We start from the raw sequence: 27374 nt of genomic DNA, 5'->3' as shown, positions 1-27374 counted from the left end.
ATAACGCCTTTCATTTCGCGTTATAACGCCTTTATTCGCGTTACTACGCCTTTTAATTTGCGTTATTACGCCTTTATTCGCGTTATTACGCCTTTTGATTCGCGTTATTACGCCTTTTGATTCGCGTTATAACGCCTTTATTCGCGTTACTACGCCTTTATTTGCGTTGCTACGCTTTTTTTCGCGTTATTACGCCTTTTGATTTGCATAATTACGCCTTTTGATTCGCGTTATAACGCCTTTATTCGCGTTATAACGCCTTTGTATTTTTATTTTTTATTTCATTTGACACTATCAGGCTTTCGTACGTTAACGGTTAACGGAAAAGTTATTATACAGCTATATACATTCGTGAACAGAATTGTTATAAAACATCTTTATACAGCCATTAACGGAATAGTTATTATATAGCTTAATACATTCGTGAACGTTATAGTTAAAATACAATATTATACATCCGTGAACGGAATAGTTATAATATAGCATTTTATACATATTTTTCTATTTTGCTTAATGCCAATTAAACGATCAACTTACATTTCAAGCGGCCCAGCATTCCGACTATAAACGCATTTTCTGCTTCATCTTGTACATACAACAATACAGACTCTCTTTGTTTGCAGAATGCCTAACAAAAATGATTTGGTATAAATTATATATCATATTCAATCGCTACATTTGGAGTATGCATATAAAGTAAATGTAATCAAATTTGCAATACAAAGAAAACGTTTTTTTCTTTTTAATTTTTTTTTTAAATATTGTCCTGTCTTTATTAATTTCATATATGGCTATTGATTTAATAGTTTAGTTCTTCCTTTAATTCTTTCTCGATTTGATATGCATTATGATTGTCCCAATTATAGAACGGTAAGTAAATTATAGCCAAATTGGAAGAAATGCACTAAAACAATGTTTTTTGCTGGAGGAATAAATGTAGAACTTGATTGAAAACTTTTCCTTCTTTAACAATCATAAGAAAACAATGTTTACGCACCCTTGCTTCTTCATAATTGCATGCTTGAGCATTATCAAAGAAGTAACAATTTCCGTTGTAAGAGACCCAGCCATCCCCACATGATTTTTTAGAACATTTGTTTTTTCCACATTTTGATCGCAATTCCTCTGTTAATAAGGAAAAAAATCAATATTCAATACATTTTGTTGTAAGAAAATGTGAAATAAATAATATTTATAAATTTTATATATTTATTGATTTTGTCTGTATGCATGAATTTTGTGTACAAAATTATGAAAGGAAATATTTAGAATTAAAAAATGAATTTTATAAAAATATAAATGTTTCGTCTCCCTATTTCTGTTTTTTACTTTTTTTAATTACAAGTTGAACGATAAACCAAACCTTTGACTTTTTTTCTCAAAGATTGTATCCTTTCCTTAACATCACTCACGAGATTATCCAACTCGTCAAAATCGTTTTCTATTGAGTTGTCTGCCTTTGCGCATGCTGAAAGTCCAAAGACGAGCAGAATGACAACCAAAATTATCTTCATTTTATCTGATCGTACACGAAGGCTTTACCTGAAACGCCAATGTTGTTAAATGACTTTCATGTATGTATGTAAGTTAAAGCTTAATGAGGGTCCATCCGCCCTTTCGGGCACGAAATGCAGCTTGCGCTGTCGAGTACGGACCCCGGACATGTCACCAGTCATGTCCTTAAAGAGTTAATTTTGAAGCACAAAATGGTGATAATTTACCTCCATGCAATTTCCACGGAGTATTAGCCAAAGATATGAATTTTGAGCCGAAAAGTAGGTCACTGTACGGCGGTCAATGAGAACCTAAATGTACAGTAACCTGTGACAATAGGAAAGGTGTTTTTACCCCTGAAAAGGGCTGTTGGTGCCAGCTATAGGCCTGCCTTACAAGCCGTCTATCTGTACTAGGGGCTCACGCACCCTAGTACACCATCCTCGTCGTCTCAGCCTACTTTGTAGGGCCACTCCCCTCGGCATTAGTCAGGACATCGGCAGCTGGTCCGCAGAAGTGACGAAGTAGGAGTTCCGTAGTTACCGCCCACGGTTGAAGGCAAAATTTAAGTTGTCTACCAGCCAAGTTGTAAATCTTCTGCCGATGCCCTGTGCCTTCTCAGCGACGTGCGCGCTCCGAGGGGAAGTGAGAAGTAAATGACTTTCAAATGTTATATCAAACTTATATACACTGATCGTTCATACGTATCAGAGATATAAAATATGTTAAAGAAGATCTGATTTGTACAAGGGGGCGTATCCAAGTGCTTCGATGTTCTTTCTCTTTTGTATCATAGATTCAAAAGTAAAACATTTTCACTGTCGCCACAATATGAAACCCGAGAATTAATGAACCAATGAACGAGGACCTGAATATGATCCTCTATCATTATCCCTTTCTCTAACATGATAAGTTAATCCCAGAAAAAATGAAGCCAATCAACGAGCATGCTCTATTTATATCCCCATAGACAGTTTGATAACTGGACTGCAGATATTGTCAAGTTAATGCGTCATTTATGAATACAGTCCCTTTCTCCAAGGGATCTTGAGAAAAAGGTCACATATGACAGGGAGTCTCTTAATACAGTCTCATAGAAAATTTAAATTTAAATACAATCTATCTGTCTATATATCATTGTGACTTAACATATATACTGTTCAACTGTGTGAAGGAATAATATCTAACCAATTGCAAATACACATAGGTACTTTAAATATTTTATGTAAATAAAATAAGAATCCCTGTAAAGCAAATATAATAGTATGTATATCATATAAAATTTTATTTTATTTTTTTGTATTAGTTTAATATTGAATCATTATGGTACAAAATTAACTTGAATTTGATGCATAAATAAATATCATACTTTTAAAAACATATCCATATTAGTCTGGTATCAACATTTGTCCGTATTATCCATGCAGCCATCATAGGTAATCGGCGCGTTGATTGGTCACTACCCCCGCACACCCCTCCCCCTCACCCCCACACCCACTCTACAGCCCTCCTACCTCTCAAAACCATGTAAAATACAGTATTTTCATTTTGAAACATGTTTTAATATTTGGTTTATGCTTTTAATTCAATACCTTCAATTCCTACAAAAAATAAAAAATTGATACATATATATTTAGTAAAGGTATGCAACTCGCGCTCAATTTTCAGCACTCATCTTAATATGAACTCCATAACTTCAACATTTTTTTACCAATTTTCAATATTTTGGTACCAAATGGTAGCGAATTGATTACTCTTAAAGGAATTAAAGTTGTCATTACAATCAGTTCAAGTTATAAGAAGATATGTAATCTCGAAGTCACCGCAAGTGTAACTCGACAGTGATCTGACCGCTGGGTTTTCTTCAAAATTACCCGACTAAACGGCAGTTTATTCGAAATGAATGCATATTTCATTGTATTGCGCATATAAATATGATCAAATTATATTATTATTTGTAATAACTGTTCAATCAAAACATCTTATAAAACTATAACAAACCTTTTTTCCTGTATGTTAAATTCCAAATTATAATGCAAGTAATAGTTCTACAGAGTGCTCTCCCCTTCATTTTTTGTACGGAGTATTTTCATTGGTCTAAGGTTTTCATACGACCAATGAAAATACTCCATACGAATGCTTCCGTTTATACATGTGTACTTTCATTTTGGATTGGAGAATTTGGCATATCGGAAAAAGGTTTGTTTTATAGTTTTATAAGCTGTTTTGATTGAACAGTTATTACAAATAATAATATAATTTGATCATATTTATATGCGCAATACAATGAAATATGCATTCATTTCGAATAAACTGCCGTTTAGTCGGGTAATTTTGAAGAAAACCCAGCGGTCAGATCACTGTCGAGTTACACTTGCGGTGACTTCGAGATTACATATCTTCTTATAACTTGAACTGATTGTAATGACAACTTTAATTCCTTTAAGAGTAATCAATTCGCTACCATTTGGTACCAAAATATTGAAAATTGGTAAAAAAATGTTGAAGTTATGGAGTTCATATTAAGATGAGTGCTGAAAATTGAGCGGCGAGTTGCATACCTTTACTAAATATATATGTATCAATTTTTTATTTTTTGTAGGAAATGAAGGTTATTGAATTAAAAGCATAAACCAAATATTAAAACATGTTTCAAATGAAAAATACTGTATTTTACATGGTTTTGAGAGGTAGGAGGGCTGTAGAGTGGGTGTGGGGGTGAGGGGGAGTGGGTGCGGGGGTAGTGACCAATCAACGCGCCGATTACCTATGGCAGCCATAGAAAGGTAAAGTAACAAAAATATTCTGCCTAAAAAAATCATCCGTTGGAACACCATAATTTTTTAATCCAGTTTACTCAGTTCATTACACCTGTGACCTCAATTTGTTAACACAAATCGATTGCATCAGACGCTACGGACACTCCAGACGCTACGTCACTTGACACCTGCATATGTACATGTAATCAGAGGTGTGTAGAGTTTGTTTTGAAGAGTACTGACTACTGGATTATAATTGGACTTAATTATTTTGTCTCTCTGTGTGTTAAAACAGGTATTATTTATCTGATTAACGGACAATTAAAAGGTGTGAAAGTCGTTTAAATCAGACAAAGCAATGCATTGGGACCAGATAATTAGGGTCGCTTGTCACATATGACAGGGAGTCGTTTAATTCAGACCATTTATATAGGAAAATACGTTGGGAGGACTGAAACAAGGTCGGATAAGACAGGTAGTCGTTAAAATCAGGGGGTCGCTAAGGCAGTCTCGACTGTATACGATTTAACTCCTGACGTAGTGGGGCGGGGAATTGAGAAAATAGTGCAAATGGTTATACAAGGATGAAACTTTCAGGAAAACATCTTTAGACCATGTAGATTTAACAAATGAAGTGGGCCCAAAAATATCTCTGCTCATTCAAGAAGGCCGCCATTTTCAAAATAGCTCATTCATTCAATTTTTTTCGTGTATTTGTATTGCGTAACACGACTCGCATTTTTCCCTATTGAACATAGAAGAACCGAAAGTGTGTGTTATTATGCAATAAAATCACTGTTGGATTGATGTTCTATATTAAGAAGTACGGAAACAAATCAGGCGCAATTAAGCTTAATATCAGGTACGCCAGAATTTATTTGATGATGTCATGTTATAATCGAAATGATAAGATAATTATATCCAAACCAGTGATTTATCGTTTGATAAAATCACTGTTTGTCGTTCAGATACGCATCATTATATCACTCGGAATACGCCCTCGTGATATAATTCCTTGCATCCGAACTCCAAACAGTGATTTTATTGAGCGATAAAATCACAGTTTGGGATATATCATCTATTAAATAAAAACGTTAAAACGTGTCGTAATATTAATTAAGCGCAAGAAACACGCTGGCAGTACATCGTCAGAGTTATCACAAGAACTCCAGGACATTGAAAAATCGGGTATAAATTTGTTAGCCGGGGCTTTATGTTTGCAATTTTGTTTTATAATAAGGTAATTATATACGGCAAAGATGAAGACCAGAAATAAACAGGTCAATACATGCGAAATGGCAAATAATAGAAATTTTACTCAAAACTACCAGATTGTATGCAAGGTGCGATGAAAAATGGCCTATAAATTAGTTTTGGACACATTATACAATATGTAAGGCATGTTAGCACCCAAATCTCACTTTCTTAAGATGAAAATACCATTTTTGACGAGTGTTTTTGTAGTATAATTATATAAAACTTTTCCGACGAACTCCGTGACAGTTATCATAAGAACTCCTGACAAGTTATCATAAGAACTCCATCCTTCGTGTAGTGTTCAGTTCCACTCCCGTGGTAATGTAATGAATAAGATACGGTTTTCTGACGGCATTAAATAAAAGTGATGAGAAGGGGGAGGATTATGATGAAACATGTAAGTATTGAATCAACCGTATCACAATGGTCATCTTCTAAAAAGCGGAAAATTATCAGCTGCATACGAAGCAAAAAGTCGCTGATCTTCCTGTCATTCATTAAGCTGTTGTACACATGTGAAGTCCGTTTGAAGATTAGAAGCTGGTGTATTTAAGCGGTTTAAATTAGAACGGAAGGTTGAATAGAAAATAAAAGGAAACAAGTGTATTTTCTTCCCTTTTAATCTTTAATCACAAAAAATTGTACAAATGCCTCACAAATTTCAGATTGTGCGGCAGTTAGTTCAGCCAATGATTTCGCTTATTGCCCTGCGTAAAAGAAAAAGACGTTAATATTATTTTTCACTGTAACATTTCGGTATGCATTGCTGGTGTTTATACGAGTAATAAGGGTAATACAGTAGTTTAATACTTAATTTCTTCATGTTTTACACTTGAAGTAATTACTTGTTAAGGGGCGTACTCGTTTATGTTTCAAGGTCTTCCGAATTATTTCCCTTGACTTTATCAACTATAGTCAAAAGTAATCATATGGATGGTGCAATAGAGCAATATGTTTCCATTACTCACCCTACAGTTGTTATCGACAGATATAACTAACAATATCATATTAATTATTTGTCAGTTGTATTTTACTATTAATATCCATGCACGGTCTACTTTAAAGACACATTGTGCCTCAGATATGACTTTTTGTCTTCGTTAGAAAGAACAAAACATGAGTTTTATAACGTTTGAATAATGGTTTAAAAGCACGTTAGATGCTATTACCTGAAAAAAAGTAGCACTGAAAGTGAATGTATTTGTCATAATACAAATAGAAGCAAAATGTATACAAAGTACAATTAGTATTTTTACTTCAGCAAAAAAATGTAATGAAAGAAACAGAAACAAAAGATAGATCAGATAATTGGCCAATGAATAACGCTTTGGATACAATTACAGAATACCAAAAATAAAAAGCATTTGAGAAATAGACATAAAACCATTTCCGATGAATATTGGACGTAGAAACTCATATTGCTTAATAACTATCGTACCCAGTTTTTTCACAGATGTAAAGTTTTGATTTCTGACACTGATCATCCCACCATCCGGTAGACTGGTGTGAGGTCGTACCAACAGTTCTGAAATCAACACAATTTTCTTTGCTTCCATAGTTATTTGGTTCCCCTGGTAACCAGTCTGTGTAACTGAAATCCTCATTAGAATGCCACCATTTCCACTCACCTTCGTTTGCCAGATCATTGCCACCTACCCAGTAACTTCCTAGAAAAAATAAGTGAAAAGTCCGTAGTTACTTTTATCACGTCATTCAAAAAGACGATACCTAAAGAGACTTTATCGAGGATTTTTAAATGATGGGTCTGGAAATATTTTTACGAGATACATAAATACTTTTGATGAAAGTCATGACCAATAACTTGTGCGCAAAAATCAGTTGCTCATTCCTTTTTTTTGCAGAAAAACTTTTGAATTGGGAAAACCTATCTGAAAAGCGTTTAAACGATTTTAACTTAATCGTGACTATAAATCGTCAAAAATACGATTCTATGTATTTTTCTTTATTATTTTTGCATACCTTTCGGTTTTAAGTGTCCTAGTTGATTTATTAACAAAATCAATTTTTTATGTTTTTAGGCTTTTGATCTAAGTGGAGTTCCTATAAAAAGAACGATAAAAGACTTCTAATATTAACAAAAAAAGTATTATACAGTGTAACAACGACCATCTTTAGCACAGTAACCTGTTTAAAACAACAGTTACTGTATCAATTCTTCCCAACTAAGTCGTACTTCACAATCATTTTAATCTCTGTAGAGGAACAACTTTTTATCTCCCAATTGGTGTAGTTCTGTAAAGGTTCTGTATTTGTTAAATTACAGATAAGACGGACTTTATAAAAAAATGTCTTTTTTTGTAGCACGTCATATCCCATGATATCGTTTATATTTGAGTACAAACAAAGCATATCCGTGGTCAAGTGGTTAAGATCACCGACTTCAAACCACTAGCACCTCAACATTGCCGGTTCGACTCCCATCGGGGTCTATAGATTTTTTACACGTGAGTAAGCTATCCAGCTAGCTTACGGAAGGTCAGTTGGTGGTTCTACTCAGGTGTCCGTGTGTGGTTCTACTCAGGTGTCCGTGTATGCCTAAAATAATGCAGGAAGTGCACATGGAGTGTTGTTCCACCAGTAAAGCTTGAAATTAGCCTTATGGTCGTGCAACTTTAACCCAACCAAACAAAGAATGGTGTAAACGTTTTTTTTTACAATATCGATTACATTGACATACTTAAGCATTGCATAAATAATTCAGTTGTTGACCTCGAATGTTGTGATGAAGCTATAATTATGAGCTTTTTACTTATCATTTATTATGCTAGATTTATCATGTCTTGATTTTCTTCGATAAAGAACAAAACGTATGATTGGTTATGAACACTGGAAGCGGTAATTTTAGGACACGAATTCCATGATGACATATAATGCACAAAATATATTTTAATTTTATAAATATTTTACCTTTCAGCAGCTTTACTTCGTTGGCAAGGAAACTGTTCTCCTTCTCATTTTCAATTTCAGCGAGGTTGCCTCCAAAACCTTGACATATCATCTAAAACAAAGAATAGAAATTTTCTAATACTTAACTTCATCTAGCTTACATTGCAGAAATTATCTTTTTAATACATGTATGATACTCATGAAATGAAATTTGATATATTTGTAAGTATTGGAGACAACCAATTCATTCTTAAGTATGTAACTTTAAAATTGTAACCCTTTTATTCTTTTAGAATATCGACGAATATTTATCTATCAAACACTTGCGCAGTGTCGGCATTTTCTTCAATATCCGCATAATGCCCTGAAACTACCTGCCACTGGGCGGTAACTCGGTAAGTCTTGTAACCGGCTAGTGGGCGGATACCATCGGGACGAATATTTCCATATTTCATTTTGACATGAATTAATTTACCAATCTTCTTACGGTGACCTCCCAACACCCATATTTCATAGCATAATATTCTATTAGTGAAGTAAACATATATAAAATTTACCTGAGCATTTATCCATGATTCTAGGTCGTGGCTAAAATGGTAGCAACTAGTATCATGGCTCATCCAACCAGATGGACAGTCCAAGGCTGTTGCATAAATATTAAAATCTGTTAGTAATATTGATTGATTGGCATTGTACAGAAAGGTCAAACGTGTCGGATTGTGGAAGAGACACGGGTATTAGGCGTGTTCTCATTTAAATATGTACTTTTTCGTACAGAAATGTTAGGATGCACTGATACAAATGCGTGCGAATTATCAATGGTAGAACCAAGTTCCCATCAACATCAATTAGTTGGGTGGAAGATATTTTTCGTTGTGCATAAAGTCATACAAACACTGTCAATGTCATAAGGCGAACCTTTAGCTTTATAACTGTTGGAGGAAGACCACGGACGCGCTTCCATACATTGCGACTTTGGAGGAAACCCTAAGGTACATCTCCGTGCATTGCGACTTAACGAACTTTTTTTCTGCAGGAAAACTACTGGTGTCCCTCCGTGTCCTGCAACTTTGTAGCTTTACTGCTGCAGGAACACACCAAGTGCTCCTCCATGCATCATTTCGGACACGAGCTGGCACCTGAGTAGCTGGACAGCTTCTTCACAAGAAAGAATATATAAAGTTCATGTTGAGATTCGAACACACGGTGGTGAGAGTCACGTTATTTGAAGTCGGGAAGCATTATCACCCAGTCATTGAAGCCCCGCAGCAATTTTAACGTCGATATGCTTTAATTCTATATTCAGTCTAGATATACCGGTATATTTATTTATTGTGTTTTCTACCTAAGAATTGGTGGTGTGAATTGAAAAAAGTTATGAGATAAACGATGATTTCTATTGGAGTAGATGTCTGTAAAATCTATAATTGATGCAAGCTTAGTATAATATTATGTTTTACAGATATTTATTAAATAACTATACGTTATTAGTCCTATAAAAAAAGCACCTGCCACGTTCAATAACACGATGGCCTGCCTTAAAATCGTGCCAATATCAATATCATTTTTTTCGGCCCCGAGCCGAAAAGTGATATAGATATAAAGTCCGCATTTGAAGTAATTTGATTGGCTAATAACGCAAGGCCAAAAAATGATACAGATTTCTGCAAGAAACTGGGAAATGGCAGCCATTTTGTTTTAACTCGGTCTATGTGTAGACGCCGACAGGTTGCATAACAAAATATTCTCAGTTTGTAAACAATCACAGTCTGACATTTTGTTGTACATGTACAATATAAGTTACAAAATGAAGGTTTTCCAAACAAACTGATATAATGTAGTTATTTTTACAGTTGTTCTTTGTTATAATTAAAATAATTATGTTAGAATTAAAATATGAAGAAATAGCCGAGGATTAAATGTGAAATATTATAAGTACATGTAGTTATTTAATAAAATTGTCAATAAATAAGCGATTTGATATTGGCCCTGTTATTTGTCCGCTGGTCATTCGTATTGGCCCTTGGCCTTCGGCCTTTCGGCCAATACGACTGCCTCGGACAAATAACCAGGCCAATATCAAATCACTTATTTATAACATATAGTACAAGTCAAAATCCGACAGACACAGTTTATGTTAAGTTAATTTCTTCATAATTATAGTACAGAAGTATTTTTGGTAACTGAACAATACCTCAAACAACAACAACAACAAAAATCAAACCGTACCAAGGTATTATATATACATTTTATATTTATGCATGTAAAATTTCTACAAAACACCTTTGGCAATAAAATGATAATACCTGCCGAAACTTTAAATAAAATCTCAAATAATAGAACTCTGAATAAGAAATCTATTTTAAAAAATATCATGGACTCGGAAACCAAACGTACGTCCAACCTCCTACCTACCCCATCCCGATTTAAAAACCCGCACCACACATGGTATAAAATAAGCTTAGTATAATATATGTTTTACAGATATTTATTAAATAACTATACGTTATTAGTCCTATAAAAAAAGCACCTGCCACGTTCAATAACACGATGGCCTGCCTTAAAATAGTGCCAATATCAATATCATTTTTTCGGCCCCGAGCCGAAAAGTGATATAGATATAAAGTCCGCATTTGAAGTAATTTGATTGGCTAATAAAGCAGGGCCAAAAAATGATACAGATTTCTGCAAGAAACTGGGAAATGGCAGCCATTTTGTTTTAACTCGGTCTATGTGTAGACGCCGACAGTTTGCATAACAAAATATTCTCAGTTTGTAAACAATCACAGTCTGACATTTTGTTGTACATGTACAATATAAGTTACAAAATGAAGGTTTTCCAAACAAACTGATATAATTTAGTTATTTTTACAGTTGTTCTTTGTTATAATTAAAATAATTATGTTAGAATTAAAATATGAAGAAATAGCCGAGGATTAAATGTGAAATATTATAAGTACATGTAGTTATTTAATAAAATTGTCAATAAATAAGCGATTTGATATTGGCCCTGTTATTTGTCCGCTGGTCATTCGTATTGGCCCTTGGCCTTCGGCCTTCGGCCAATACGACTGCCCTCGGACAAATAACCAGGCCAATATCAAATCACTTATTTATTAACATATAGTACAAGTCCAAAATCCGACAGACACAGTTTATGTTAAGTTAATTTCTTCATAATTATAGTACAGAAGTATTTTTGTAACTGAACAATACTCAACAACAACAACAACAACAAAATCAACCGTACCAAGGTATTATATATACATTTATATTTATGCATGTAAAATTTCTACAAAACACCTTTGGCAATAAAATGATAATACCTGCCGAAACTTTAAATAAAATCTCAAATAATAGAACTATCTGAATGTAGCGATCCATTTTTAATATAAATGCCAGAAATTATATGTACGTCTGATAAGAAATCCTATTTTTGTCATAACCTCATTTTTAAAAGCCTTTAAGATAAATTGTCTGTCTTGATAATATACAAAGCTACGTAAAATCGATGATCAAATTTCATCTGTAAGTACTGAACTTTGTAAAGCTATTGTGTCATATAATATGTTTCTATAATAATGTTTACATTCATAAAAATATCTATCACTTTAATATTCCACAAGTTATAGTTATAGCGACGACTGTTATGTGGAAATATCATGGCCTGGTGCACATCGAAGGTTTTTCTTTATGGGCCGAGAACATTGTCTGTAAGGAAAACCCGAGATGCCGCCCCAGGTCATGATATTTCTACATAATAGTCGAGTTCGATATATTATAACTGTTTTATGGCATGATAAACAGAAATAAGTATTTAAATAAACATAAAATTTCAATTTATAATTTTTTAATGTCTGATTTTTTTTACAAAAAAGTGGGTTATGAAAACTTAGGGTTTAAGGTGACATTATGTCCATCTGTAAATTGTAAGTGTGCAGGGGCTATGGCCCGTATTCAGAAAAGATGCTAAATCTCAATCTCGACTCTAACTCACGAAAGGTCGCCTCAAGTAACGCTTGAGAAGACTAACGGTAAGTAACTCACAATGTGCATAGTGGTATTCGTTTTGTTTACTCAACTTTACCTCTCGTGAGGGAGACTTCAAAAGTTGGCTAATCGGTTTTATTGCATAACATCACTCGCTTTTTAAATAAATAGTGAAAATATTGAAATTGTGGATAATTTCACATATCTAGGTGTTAAATTAAATTCTCATACACTGGAAATCAAAGCATACCATAATTTGATGTTTATTTTTGATAGAGTTAAATTAGATATCAAAACCAAATTACAACTTTTTAATTCTATAGTTGTACCTATTTTGCTATATGGATCGGAAATTTGGGGTGTTTATCATATAAACTCCATATAAGATTTTTAAAATATTTGTTAAGAGTACGTAAACAGACACCAACTATGGCAATTTATGGGGAATTAGGGACATTTCCATTGTCTATTGTTGTAAAAGAGAGAGCACTGAAATTTAAGAATTTTGTATACATGCCTATTTTTATGCTTATATTGACCAATGCAACAATGTAAATATTTCTTGTTGGGCAAGTCGTAGATCACCTTGGATTTTCGCATATAAAGACTTAACTTCGATACAAGTATGAACTATTTACCTTTGTTAAAAAGAACATTACGTGATCAATTTATACAAGAATGGAATAATAATATCTGTCATATTTTGCGGTTCGGATCGGAATATCCGTCCCGAGGTGACCCGCCCATTGGGCGGTAACGAGGCTTGCCGAGTTACCGCCCATGGGCGGGTGACCGAGGGACGGATATTCCGATCCGAACCGCAAACATATGTCAGATATTTTTTCTTGCATATTCTACCTATTCCATTATATTTTAAATTCTTTATCTTTATTTTCAATGAAAATTTATATCATTACAACCGTAACTACTTTCATTCAACAGCGTATGAATTACAAAATCATTCATAACGGTAAAATGACGTCATCTTTATCGTGCCATTGTACAGCACGCGACTCATCTGGAACCCCCCATGCCAGATGAAATTTCCGGCATGGGTAAAACTAACGGAAACGCCAGTCTGTTATGCAAGAATACATCGTCAAATAATATATCTAAATTAGATTTTTACAGACAATTTAAAACAACATTTAGCTATGAAACTTATTTAGATAAGATAACTAATGATATGCATAGAAACAATTTACATGTGTGAGACTTTGATCACACCATTTAGAGGTAGAACTAGGCATATATAGTAGATTAGATAGAGAAAATCGTCTATGTAAAATGAGTAATCAAAATGTAACAGAAACGGAATATCATTTTCTCCTATGTTGTACAAAATGCTCTCAAATTCATGTTCGTGAAGTTGGCAGCCTAGCAGCCTAGCAGCCCAGCAGCCTGAAGTTGGCAGCCTAGCTGCCTAGCAGCCTGGCAGCCTAGCAGCCTGACAGCCTAGCAGCCTAAAGAAAACTAAGAATAGTACAAACATGAAATCGTCGAATATGAATCGGAAGCACATACTTAGACCATTGCACGTCCTATTTCAGTATCGCGATCTTTATTTTTTTAAATATTGAACTTTGTTTTTTTTTATTTTGACGCTTCGAAATTTGTGAAGTTAGCAACCTAGCAGCCTGGCAGCCTAAAGAAAACTAAGGAAAATACAAACATGTAAACCGTCGGAAATGAGTCGGTAGCACATACTTAGACTATTCCACGTCTTTTTTCAGTAACGCGAACTTTATTTTTTTTAATATTGAATTTTGTTTTTTTTTACTCTTCGAAATTTGTGAAGTTAGCAGCCTTGCAGCATAGCAGCCTAAAGAAAACTAAGGATAATACAAACGAAATGAGTCGGTAGCACATACTTAGACCATTCCACGTTTTATTTCAGTATCGCGATCTTTATTTTTTTAAATATTGAATTTTATTTTATTTTTCATTCTGACGCTTCGAAATTTGCGGGATTAAACATGTTTTCGAATAACGTAGGAAGTAGTCTTAATCTTAACATTTTCGCGGCTAATAATGTCGCTGTCTATGGACAATTAGCGACGTCATGTGACTTATTTATGATATGCTATTTTGTATGTATATGTTTATAATGAAGTTGACGATGTTCAACGCATATTTTATTTTAGGTCTGTAAAGATAAATCAGTTGAAATGTAAAGAGATATACAATGCATATGTTTAAACGAACACATTAATGAACATAAAGATTATCTGAAACTTAAGAACAATACCCATTTGATCAATAGCCGCGATACTGAAAAAAGACGTGGAATAGTCTAAGTATGTGCTACCGACTAATTTTCGACGGTTTTCATGTTTGTATTATCCTTTGTTTTCTTTAGGCTGCTAGGCTGCTAGGCTGCCAGGCTGTTAGGCTGCTAACTTCACAAATTTCGAAGTGTCAAAATAAAAAAGTTAATTACCCGGTATTTAAAAAAAATAAAGTACGCGATACTGAAATGAGACGTGGAATGGTCTAAGTATTGTCTAACGATTCTTTTCCGACGGTTTTCATGTTTGTACTATCCTGCAAGGCTGCTAACTTCACAAATTTCGAAGCGTCAGAATGAAAAAAATATGTTACGATAAAGTTCAACATCTTAAAAAATAAAGATCACGATATTGAAAAAGGCGTGTAATGATCTAAAGAAGTGCTACTAATGTATTTCCGACGGTTTTCATGTTTGTACTATTCTTAGTTTTTTTTAGGCTGCTAGGCTGCCAGGCTGCTCGGCTGCTAGCTGCCAACTTCAGGCTGCTACGCTGCCAACTTCACGAACATCTGTCAAGAACATTGTGTTGAAGGAAAATGTTAAATCTAGTTGTTTAAGCTTCAAACAAAACCATGACACTTACCCCAGCAGTGATAAAATTAAATGTGATATTTTGACTGTTTTCCCCAAAAGTTTCCATGAATTGAAGCTCCTGGGACTTGTGTAACATATGACTGCACATTCCAAAATTTATTAAAATATTGTGTAATGTTTAGCAATGTTGTGTAAATACATTCAGAGCAAGCATACTTCATAAGTTATAACATGTATCTTAGCTTGCCTGGTTTAATGAAAAGAAATAAACCTGAGAATTGAAACTAGAATAAATTGTTGTTATTAGTCCCCTCTTGGTGATAACAGAAGGGGACTAATAACAACTATTTATTCTAGTTTCAATTCTCAGGTTTATAACTTTTCATTAAACCAGGCAAGTTAGCAGCCTAGCAGCCTAACAGCCTGGCAGCCTAGCAGCCTGGCAGCCTAGCAGCCTAGCAGCCTAAAGAAAACAAAGGATAATACAAACATGGAAACCGTCGGAAATAGTCAGAATGAAAAATAAAATAAAATTCAATATTTAAAAAAATAAAGATCGCGATACTGAAATAAAACGTGAAATGGTCTAAGTATGTGCTACCGACTCATTTCGTTTGTATTATCCTTAGTTTTCTGCTAGGCTGCTAGGATGCCAGGCTGCTAGGCTGCTAACTTCACAAATTTCAAAGAGTAAAAAAAACAAAGTTCAATATTAAAAAAAATAAAGTTCGCGATACTGAAAAAAGACGTGGAATAGTCTAAGAATGTGCTACCGACTCATTTCCGACGGTTTACATGTTTGTATTTTCCTTAGTTTTCTTAAGGCTGCTAGGCTGCTAGGCTGCTAACTTCACAAATTTCGAAGCATCAAAATAAAAAAAAAACAAAGTTCAATATTTAAAAAAATAAAGATCGCGATACTGAAATAAGAAATGCAATGGTCTAAGTATGTGCTTCCGATTCATATCCGATGATTTCATGTTTGTACTATTCTTAGTTTTCTTTAGGCTGCTAGGCTGCCAGGCTGCTAGGCTGCTAGGCTGCCAACTTCAGGCTGCTGGGCTGCTAGGCTGCTAGGCTGCCAACTTCACGAACATCTCAAATTCACCAGAAATACCTTGGTAACATATCATGGCCTTCCTTGAATAAATTTAATAGTATTATGTCTTGTAACAGCAAAAAGAAACTGATTTTATAACACAGGTAAATATGCACCACATGTTTGCTCTATGTTTGATACCCCATATGTTTTCCATATGTAAAACACATGTGTTTCATGTGTTTTGAACATGTGTTTAAGAACATATGTTTTTCATATGTAAGATTAACATATGTTAAACAGGACCATATAAAAAACATGTGTCAACAAACATATGTTAAACTCATGGTTATCACATGTTTTTCATATGAATATATTTTCATTATTATGTTAAAAGTATGTAAACTTTCATGTGTTTTTCATATGATAAATTTATGATCATATATTCTGCAAGATTTACACTTTGAACAGTCTTATTTAAATTCTACATGATTGTACATAAATTCTTAAAAGATTCTTGGTTCATGCATCTATGTACAACTTGTAAATGTAGTAAATCTATGGGGAAAAATTTGCCTTCACTTCCAATACTTCTTATCATGTTGAAAAAAAAATACCTTTATAAAAAACATGAAAATAAATAAATGATAAATATCTCTTTAGAGGGATGGCTGATTATATTTTAAATTAAAGGAAGAACTGTCAGGGGAATAAACAGTTTATGGGTGAATTGTCAGGGTGATGAACTGGTTAGGAGGAGAAAAGTATGCCATTCATTTTTATTCATGATTTTTTTCTCCCTTTGTACATGTTAGTGTTTATTAAGTGAAAGTTTAACAATTAAGAACCCAAAACGAAGTGACCGGTAGGGAGTGACCATTGGTTCTTAATTGTTAAAATGCTAACTTTTAATTAGTGTTATACTTAATGTTTAAAGATCCTTTATGTTGAACCATCTAAGCGAAAGTATATCTACGTAACAAAATTATAGAAAGGATAATAATAAATTAATATTCTTTATATTGATATGGGTCATATACATGTATATATTCGTTATTGTTATGGGTCGCATACATGTACATATTCGTTATAATAATATAGGTCGTATATACATGTATATATTCGTTATATTGATATGGGTCGTATACATGTTTATATTCTTTATATTCATGTGGGTCATATAAATGTATATATTCGTTATATTGATATGGGTCGCATACATGTATATATATATTCGTTATAATGATATGGGTCGCATACATGTACATATTCGTTATAATGATATGGGTCGTATATATTTATATATTCGTTATTGATATGGGTCGTATACATGTATATATTCGTTATTGATATGGGTCGCATGCATGTATATATTCGTTATAATGATATGGGTCGTATACATGTATTTTTTTTATATTTTGTAAAACAAAGAATAAATAACCAATTTATACAAAATATGTATAGTAGAATTAATGAATCAAGCAGAGCCTTATTTTATAGAAACATAGCTTGTTTTCAATTTCAGCCTTATTTATAATTTTTCAATGTTAACAAATTTTGTCAATCAATGACAAGATTAAGAGTATCATCTCATAGATTAAATATAGAAGCAGGAAGGTGGACAAGGCCAATCAGAACACCAGTTTATGAAAAAAAAATGTAGTGTTTGTAATTCCCTGGAAGATGAATATCATTTTATCATGGAATGTTCCTTATTTATCAATCTGAGAAAACAATATATTAACAAAAAGTTCTGGAAACGCCCAAATATGATAAAGTTTATTGAATTGTTGAAATCTAAAGACAAAAAGGTGTACAAATTAGGATTATTTATTCACAAGGCTTTCATACTCAGAAATGAATATTATTTCGGTAACTAATAGAGAAAATGAATTTAATATACACATGGTAGAATATAATTAATGTTTGTGAAAATTATTCATGTAAGATTATTTACCTTTGTCTAATAACCTTTGTTTTCGCATTTTTCTAAAGGTTAGAAGATGTTTATTGGTAAAATTATTTTAACCTGTATTATGGAAGGATATATATCATTACCTTGCATTTCAATTTCGTGTAAGGTAGGGTAGAGAAAATAATGATGTATATATATTACAGAGCAATATGTTAAGATGTATATTGATTTATATGTGCAGTCATTATATGTATATAATTACATTTCTTTTATATGTATCTAAATTAAATACTAGTTTATATATGTTACCTCCTCCCATATAGATTCTTTTTGCGAATGTAGTCACATTGATTTTTGTTAAGTTCATGCACTGTTCGTTGTATGTAGATATTTGTGCTATGTTTATCCTCATGGGCTTTTTAGCCTAATGGAATGTTGAATAAAACTTTGAAACTTTGAAACATGTATATATTCGTTACATTGATATGGGTCGTATACATTTATATATTCGTTATATTGATATGGGTCGTATACATGTATATATTCGTTATATTGATATGGGTCGTATACATTTATATATTCGTTATATTGATATGGGTCGTATACATGCATATATTCGTTATATTGATATGGGTCATAAACATGCATATTTCGATATATTGATATGGGTCATATACAAGCATATATTCGATATATTGATATGGGTCATATTCATGCATATATTCGATATCTTGATATGGGTCATATTCATACATATCATATTCGATAATTTAATCCCCAGAGAGGGGTTGGCGGAAATAGCAATTCTCTTTTTGGCCGTTTTCTAAGGAAACGTCAATATTTCATTTAACAACAACATTGTTTTGTGTTGTTTCAATATTTGCCAATCTGATACGAGGTATATACGAGATATCGCTTCATTCTTTTTTCCCGGTATTTTTATCCGTATTGTTTCATTTTTATTTTTATTTATCTTTTTTATTACTTGACACTGAATACGGCTTTAAATCATAAGCGTGTTAGGTATAATGAAATCTTGTAGAGCATGAATGTTTCCAGATTAACAAAAAGAAATGTAAAAAAAATACATCTTTAATGAAAAATAAATCTTAGACGAGTTTTTATTTCGTTGCTGGGATTTTTAAGGCGGTTCTAAAAAAAACAAACGAATAAGATATTTAAGAGGTATTGAGTGTGTATACATATGCTCGTTACCAGCAAGTTGAGATATTAACTTCACCATAGAAACCCCATATATAGATGTTACAGGTTTTATTCACAAATACGCTGAACCTGTGAAACTTATGAATAAAACCAATAAACTAAGCTAATCGGTAAATAGATATTCATCTTAATTACGCATATAAGAATACAAAAGAAGGTGTTCAATTACCTGTATAAGCTTACATTCGACTATATACATATATTAAAGGCAGTCTGCAAGTTCTCAGAACAAACCAAGTTTCGAGTAAAACGAAAAGAAATTTTAAAATAATAAATAACTTTTTTTCTGTAAGAAAACCAAAGTTGATTCTTGTGGATTAATATGGAAATGGATATTATAGAGAATGCAACAAAAATAAATAATTCCGGTGTTACTCGTACTTCAGAAAGAATTTTTACCACTGATGTAGCCAAATACCTGTTTTTAGCTTTAGTCTCAATTACATTCATTTGTAACGTTTTCACTATCGTGGCACTCACGTCAACAAAACGCATTCCGTTTGCTGCTAAACTTTTGACAAGTATAACATTGATTTGCAACTCATTTTTCCTTGTAATTTGTATTGCAGCATATGTGAGTGGATTAGAGCAAATTCCAGGCGCAATCATAACGGAACTGACACGGATATTCTCGGTCGTGTCATGGTTATCGGTGACCATTTTATCGCTTGAACGTGTCACGTGCCTTTATTACCCGTATTTTTACACAAGAAAAGCGAATGAACGAAATATTACAAAGGTAGTTATCTTGTGTATATGCTTAACACTTTGCATCAAGTTATCTGCTCGTTATTTATTTATTCCGGCAATTAAACATAACAAATTCGATTTCCTACATGCGACTGAAGATGGTCTGTTAAATGTTTATTTCCTCGCTGTTTGTATATTCATCAACACTGCATGTTACATCGCGATCTTTCTTGTAGTTAAGCGACAAATGAAAGCAGTTGGAAGTTTGCGCACAACCGGGAACCAATCTACATCCAGACGCCATTTTGTTTCAACAAGAAACATCGCGTGCATTGTTGCGGTATTTCAGTTAGTGCATGTACCGTTACTTATATCTCTATGTGTACTTGCCTTCAAAGAAAATGGTGCAAGTAACACTAACCTGACAGCAATTTGCATGCTGATAATGTGTGCAGTGAACCCGGTACTGTACGCCTGGAGATTCAAGGAATGCAGATACACAATGTTGAGATTTGTTGGTAAATTCTGTAATGTATTTGATAACAGGATAGAAGCAATGCGCATTGAAGTGTATAACATTATATAGCAAAACGAGGAAAGAAGTTAAAAATGCATCTATTGTATACACATATACCTCGTAGGTTTCAAAACCGGCTATTTTTTTAGGTTTCAGTCATATTGGTGGAGGTGATTCTACACGCGTATTCTCTACTTCCGGGACATGAATAGAAAAATCAAACTTGCAACATGCGCTTTGGATATAAAACAAGTGTTTGGAAAAAAAAGATTCAAATTTAGGACCATATAGTATCTGTACAATATTTGTTACAAACGTACATTTAGTAACTAAATATTCAATTTTAAATGTATTGTATAGATCGTATATAAAGCATATTGGAGACTTTTGATTGTTGTTACGTTAAAATTAAGTAGTGTTTCAATTAGACATGATGTTTGTATTCCAGTTTACTCCGTTTAATTAATGCATGTATTAAATGGATAAGTTGCCTTTTACAAAAATATTATACTTCATAACCATAATGGAATTGTGCATTTTTTATATTCAAAAAATATTTTCCTGTTTTCTTAAGAAAAACAAACTTGATTTTATTAAGCAGTACACGTTACAGTGTCATAATATGCTTTTCCTAAAACTTAGAAAAAACAACATATTTTTGTGAAAGCCAAAATAACTTTACATTTTGTCATAATTTTTTGATTTACTTCATATAATCGATACATAACTCATACATGGTCCGAGGAATTATTTGTAAATATCCATCGGAATTAACATGCAATGTTCAATTTTATAAAAAAAAGTGGGACAGTCTTTTTATATTTAAGACATAATTATATTTTGTCCTATACATTTTCTCTGTTGGTCCATCACCATTTTAACAGTCAGTCTTTTGAAATATATACAAAGGGCATAACGTGAAGTGGTTGTGCACTTAATTGGTTCAAGCGGGAAAATTGGTTGAAAAAATGACAAAATGGCCACCAAGTCATGAATATTTACAACACCTGCACGTATTTTCTCCAGGTAAGTGGGTTAGTATGTTATATATCGTGAGATATGGACAAAAGGAATGATAGTTCCAATCGCCCCCAGCTAGATACCTTTCCAGTGTTTATTCTAAAATATTTTCTTCAATATTAGATACACGTTTGCGCAAGTGGGCCGAAACCAACAATTTATTATCGGAGTACCAGTATGGGTTTCATAAAGGTATTAACACCATAGATTGTATTTTTGTTTTAAATTCTAAAATAAATAAAGTTATAAATATTGCGAAAAAAATTAGATCGTACTTTTATTGATTTTCGTGAAGCATTTAATGTTGTTTATAGAAATGGTATATGGTTAAAACTAATGAATTATGGAGTTCTAAAATTGTCAAGATGTTGAAAGTTATGTATGAAAATGTTAATTCATCTGTTAGAGTAAATGCCATGGGTCTGTAATTGATTACTTTGACTGTAATAATGGTGTAAAATGGTGTGAAGCAGGGCTAATCATTGTCTCCTTTGTTGTTTACCTTTTTCATCAATGATATGTATGAATATTGTATGGTGATAATGTTGAGACGTGATGGAATTATTTATGTTATTGTTCGCCGATGATACAGTTTTATTTTCATATACGAAAAGTGGTTTACAATTATTTCTAGACAAACTATATATGTACTGTCATGAATGGGGAATTACTGTTAGCCGTGGAAAATTAGTTGTTATGATATGTAAAAAAGGTACTAGACAAGAAAATGATGTAGATTCTATTTATGTATAATGACCAAATTTTGAAATTTGTTAGTAAATTTATTTATCTAGGTGTACATGAACCTGTTTCGTCAAACGCTAGCTTGTTTCAAGCACTAAAATCTTTGTCAGAAGAAGCCTTAAAGGCCCTTCTTGTCTCTAAAAAATATCGGAAATGTTATATATCATTTGATTATATTATAAGAATCTTACACCGGCTGCCGGTACAGACCGGAATATCTAGCTCGAGGGTAACTGTTTACAGCGGTAACGAGGCTCTGCCGAGTTTCCGCTTAACAGTTACCCGAGAGCTAGATATTCCCGTCAGTACCAACAGCCGGTGTTTGATTCTTTTTCTTGCATATTACGTGTCAATTATTTTCGGAACAGAAATTGTGCAAACTGTTATTCTCATTACGCACTTTTTTCTTATAGTAGCGTATGAACATACAACTTCATTCATAACGGAAAAATGACGTCATCCTAAGAAAGCGATTCATTCATAAAAGTCGCGCGTCAATGACGTCATTTAAAGCACGCGACTTGTCTTACATGGGGGTGTAAGACAGAGTTTTCTAGCACCGGTGTAAACGGTAGATATTCCTGTCTGAGATGCAAGAAAATTATGCCTATTCTCAGTTATGATTCTAAAGTATAAGGTTTGCATAATGTATCAGACATAGAAAAAAGTTTTTGAAGCAACTCCTGGGTGTAAGACAGCAAACATCTTGAATGCTGCTGTATATCATGTACAATGTATAATAATTATTATGGTGAATTTGGAAGGATTCCTCTGTTAATATTACGTAAAATACGTGTTGTAAAATACTGTGTATAGAATAGTTAAACAGCCTAATACTCTAATGTACAAAGTGTTGATGATGAAAGAGTGATAAAACGTATAATTGGTGGGTTTTTTTCATGTATTGATATTGTTTATATCATACTATTATTTACAAACAGTTTGTGATGCATTATAATAATTTATAAAAATGATATTGTATAAAGAATTTGTATTAGGTTTACTACATACTTTTCTCATTTACTTAAATAAAACTGATTTTTGGTATGTGATAAATAGAATATTAAATTTGTGTAAGTTTCAAGTTTCATACACTGCAGATAACACTGAAACACGTACTTTGATAGTATATCTATGGTTGTAGAAGTTGTTACAATCCGAAAATAAAAGCAAATCAGTTATTGAACAATTCAAGGCCACAATCATTTTTTGATAAATCTTAAAAACTCAAACATATATTAAAGTTGCTCAATGAAATCACAATATTTGTATGCCTATATTTAGAGAAAGAATAAAAGTTTTTTATGTATATTATATTGGCTTGATTTTATGTTCATGTGTATAATTATTTTTTTAGAATTTTGTAGTCAGTACCTTTTAAAATTACAGTAGAATTACAATGATCAAACATATATCTATATTTTCCTATTCACTTTGCAAGTTAGTTAATTCTTTACTTGTATTGTTTTCTTTATTTTCTGTTCTAATTTATCTGTTTTATTCATGATGAACTTAGTGGTATTACTTGCTTATTTAATAATGATTACATGCAGTTTCTTGACAATAATGATTGTTTCAAATATGATGTTTTATTGTGAATAAACAGTTACTCAACACATTGTTCCTCTTTTCTTTATACATGAACCATTAAACTGATATATTCTTATATTCATGATAATACAATCATTTTTCTATCCGGTGACTTGACGCTTTAACATCAAAACCTCTACTCCATGGCTGTGACAACCCCCCCCCCCTCTACTCCACTTTCTGTGCCTCCATTCTGATCTCATCTTTGTTTTTCTTTTTGTGTATTTATCTCCCTTTCTCCCATGTCGAGAAATTATTTAAATTTGATATAGGCATTGCATCTTACACATTTGACATGTTCATCTCCTCTTTATGATCTTTTACAAATTACGTCATACGTAGTAAATCTTCTTGTAAATATATGGAAGGAATTAAATGCAGGTACTCGTACAATGAACTGTAATTACAAAAACTATATTATGTTGTTACTAAAATAAATTGTAAATATGTTTTACAGGAATAGGTTTCTTATAAGCTTTAATAAGCTTTCTACTCAATCCTGAATGCAATTTTTATGCCCCCCTTCGAAGAAGAGGAGGTATATTGTTTTGCTAATGTCGGTCTGTCTGTCTGTCGGTCCGTCGGTCTGTCGGTCTGTCCGTCGGTAGACCACATGGTTTCCACTGATTATCTTGAAAAGTATTTATCACAAAGTCTTCATATTTCACATAGTGATTGGTCATAACTAGTAGATGACCCCTATTGATTTTGGGGTCACTAGGTCAAAGGTCAAGGTCACAGGGACCTTAAATGACAAAATAGTTTCCGCTGATTATCTTGAAAAGTATGTATCACAAAGTCTTCATATTTCACACAGTGATTGGTCATAATTAGTAGATGACCCCTATTGATTTTGGGGTCACTAGGTCAAAGGTCAAGGTCACAGGGACCTTAAATGTCAAAAGGGTTTCCGCTGATTATCTTAAAAAGTATGTATCACAAAGTCTTGATATTTCACACAGTGATTGGTCATAACTAGTAGATGACCCCTATTGATTTTGGGGTCACTAGGTCAAAGGTCAAGGTCACAGGGGCCTTAAATGTCAAATGGTTTCCGCTGATTATCTTGAAAAGTATTTATCACAAAGTCTTCATATTTCAAATAGTGATTGGTCATCACTAGTAGATGACCCCTATTGATTTTGGGGTCACTAGGTCAAAGGTCAAGGTCACAGGGACCTTAAATGTCAAAATGGTTTCCGCTGATTATCTTGAAAAGTATATATCACAAAAGTCTTCATATTTCACACAGTGATTGGTCATAACTAGTAGATGACCCCTATTGATTTTGGGGTCACTAGGTCAAAGGTCAAGGTCACAGGGCTTTAAATGTAAAAATGGTTTCCGCTGATTATCTTAAAAAGTATGTATCACAAAGTCTTCATATTTCACACAGTGATTGGTCATAACTAGTAGATGACCCCTATTGATTTTGGGGTCACTAGGTCAAAGGTCAAGGTCACAGGGACCTTAAAATGTGAAAATGATTTCTGCTGATTATCTTAAAAAGTATGTATCACAAAGTCTTCATATTTCACACAGTGATTGGTCATAACTAGTAGATGACCCCTATTGATTTTGGGGTCACTAGGTCAAAGGTCAAGGTCACAGGGACCTTAAAATGTAAAAATGGTTTCCGCTGATTATCTTGAAAAGTATTCATCACAAAGTCTTCATATTTCACATAGTGATTGGTCATCACTAGTAGATGACCCCTATTGATTTTGGGGTCACTAGGTCAAAGGTCAAGGTCACATGGGCCTTAAATGTCAAAAGGGTTTCCGCTGATTATCTTGAAAAGTATTCATCACAAAGTCTTCATATTTCACCTAGTTATTGGTCATAAGTATTAGATGACCTCTATTGATTTAGGGGTCATTAGGTCAAAGGTCAATGTCACATGGGCCTTAAATGTCAAAATGGTTTCCGTTGATTTTTCCATAATTGAACACTTCCATGTACCCATTTTTGGCAAGTTTCTGTAATAAAATTACCAATTATGTGAGTCAATGGCTAGAAAGGGGGTATATGTGTCGTTCGACATTCTTGTTATATTGTAATTTTGTCTGTAAATATCGATGAAGAAATAAATATTGTTTAAATCAAAATCTCCACTTGCACGTATTGAAATGTACTTGTATTTGGATTTTACTAGTTTGGGTTCCAGCCTGTGCTCCTGTTTGCAAAACGACTATAATATATATATATAATATATATATATATATATATAATATATATATATATATATATATATATATATATATATATATATATATATATATATATATATATATATATATATATATATATATATATATATATATATATATATATATATATATATATACCTACTTCAGTAATTTCAACTTTATGCACTGTAGTTTTTTTTAGATTTACCAAGTGATATGCTAGCTTCTGCATGTATATGTTTGTCATTGCCATCCACCTGGTACAAAATTGATCCAAAGCGATGTGTCTACATGTAACATGAAAACATCAATATCTGGAAAAAGTGAAACACTCGGTTTGATTGAGTCGGTACATCAGGGATAGTGAAAGAGTGCAACATCCTCCGTGCCCCCAGCACTGTATTGAGCGGTACTGAAGAGCGGAACATTTTATAATTATTTGGACCAAGCTATGTATACACAGCAAAATAAAGCATTCCATATTTCTTCGAGAAGAGAGTACAGTCGACATTCTGACATTGCACATACAAATGTTCATCAAGTCCATTTTTATGGATGTGTCGGTGGAAAATGTACTAAAATAGTATTACAACAAATGTCGAAAGAATGCTTGTGAGAAAGGTTTTGTGTTATATACGGTATTTTCTGACGTCTATTTACCAATTCATTAGGGTCCTTAAACCTTAAAACCTTTACAACCTTTAAATTTCAAATTAACAAGATATGTTTGTAAAACATGTATGCCCCCTATCGCTAGCCAATTAGTCAAGTGCATGACTTCTGACCCAGTGAACAAACAAATAATAAGGGTTATCTAGTATCTACTGGTCATGACCAGTCACAAGGTAATAATTATTGTGACCCCATAGGTTGTGTGCAGCAATTTAAGTTATTACAAATCTTACCAAATAATATATGCCTAAATTTAATGAATCATGTAGGCCTCATTAATGACAGCCAAGTTGTTATATTACATAAGACCTTCAAATGTGTATACCAAAAGCATTTTTAGTTTAATATAAAATATCAACCAAGGCAACTTGAGTTATTGGTCAGAACCCGTCATTAAGTACAATGTCAATATGACATTGACCCCTTGACCCCAAAATCAAGAGGGGTCATCTACTGGTCATGACAAATCATCATACCAAGTTTGAAGTTCCTAGGCCTAAGCGTTCTTTAGTTATTGATCGGAAACCGTTCTTACCTACAAGG

The 27374-nt window shown here is 33.0% G+C and overlaps 2 protein-coding genes across 2 annotated transcripts; both read right to left on the bottom strand.

Moving 5' to 3' along the window:
- Window positions 1–492: 492 nt before the first annotated feature.
- LOC132721132 (killer cell lectin-like receptor subfamily F member 1) lies at window positions 493–1567 on the bottom strand. Its single transcript, XM_060705386.1, has 3 exons — window positions 1364–1567; window positions 998–1125; window positions 493–628 (listed from the first exon to the last, which is right to left on the bottom strand). Exons 1-3 carry the CDS (start codon window positions 1512–1514, stop codon window positions 521–523), a joined length of 387 nt encoding a protein of 128 aa, XP_060561369.1. The 5' UTR covers window positions 1515–1567; the 3' UTR covers window positions 493–520.
- A 4548-nt stretch (window positions 1568–6115) lies between these two features.
- On the bottom strand, window positions 6116–11894 carry LOC132721131 (perlucin-like protein). The gene is made up of 5 exons (XM_060705385.1): window positions 11744–11894; window positions 8975–9060; window positions 8439–8529; window positions 6949–7177; window positions 6116–6217 (listed from the first exon to the last, which is right to left on the bottom strand). The coding sequence occupies exons 1-5, from the start codon at window positions 11799–11801 to the stop codon at window positions 6193–6195; spliced, it is 489 nt and encodes a 162-aa protein (XP_060561368.1). The 5' UTR covers window positions 11802–11894; the 3' UTR covers window positions 6116–6192.
- Between the last annotated feature and the right edge of the window lie 15480 nt (window positions 11895–27374).

Source organism: Ruditapes philippinarum, unplaced genomic scaffold (assembly GCF_026571515.1).
Source record: "Ruditapes philippinarum isolate M1 unplaced genomic scaffold, ASM2657151v2 ctg1065_1_1_1_1, whole genome shotgun sequence".
NCBI classification, from domain to species: domain Eukaryota; kingdom Metazoa; phylum Mollusca; class Bivalvia; order Venerida; family Veneridae; genus Ruditapes; species Ruditapes philippinarum.
The sequence above is the reverse complement of the archived record's forward strand: the minus strand, read 5'-3'. Positions and strand labels throughout refer to the sequence as shown.

Excerpts from the sequence above, each read along its gene's own strand:
- LOC132721132 (XM_060705386.1), bottom strand. The coding sequence starts at position 1,514 with ATGAAGATAATTTTGGTTGTCATTCTGCTCGTCTTTGGACTTTCAGCA. Across the intron at positions 1,126-1,363 it reads TTTGAGAAAAAAAGTCAAAG|AGGAATTGCGATCAAAATGT; the intron begins GTTTGGTTTATC and ends CCTTATTAACAG. Across the intron at positions 629-997 it reads GCAATTATGAAGAAGCAAGG|GCATTCTGCAAACAAAGAGA; the intron begins GTGCGTAAACAT and ends CATTTTTGTTAG.
- LOC132721131 (XM_060705385.1), bottom strand. The coding sequence starts at position 11,801 with ATGGATCGCTACATTCAGATAGTTCTATTATTTGAGATTTTATTTAAA. Across the intron at positions 8,530-8,974 it reads AATCATGGATAAATGCTCAG|ATGATATGTCAAGGTTTTGG; the intron begins GTAAATTTTATA and ends TCTTTGTTTTAG. Across the intron at positions 6,218-6,948 it reads TACATCTGTGAAAAAACTGG|GGCAATAAGCGAAATCATTG; the intron begins GTACGATAGTTA and ends TCTTTTACGCAG.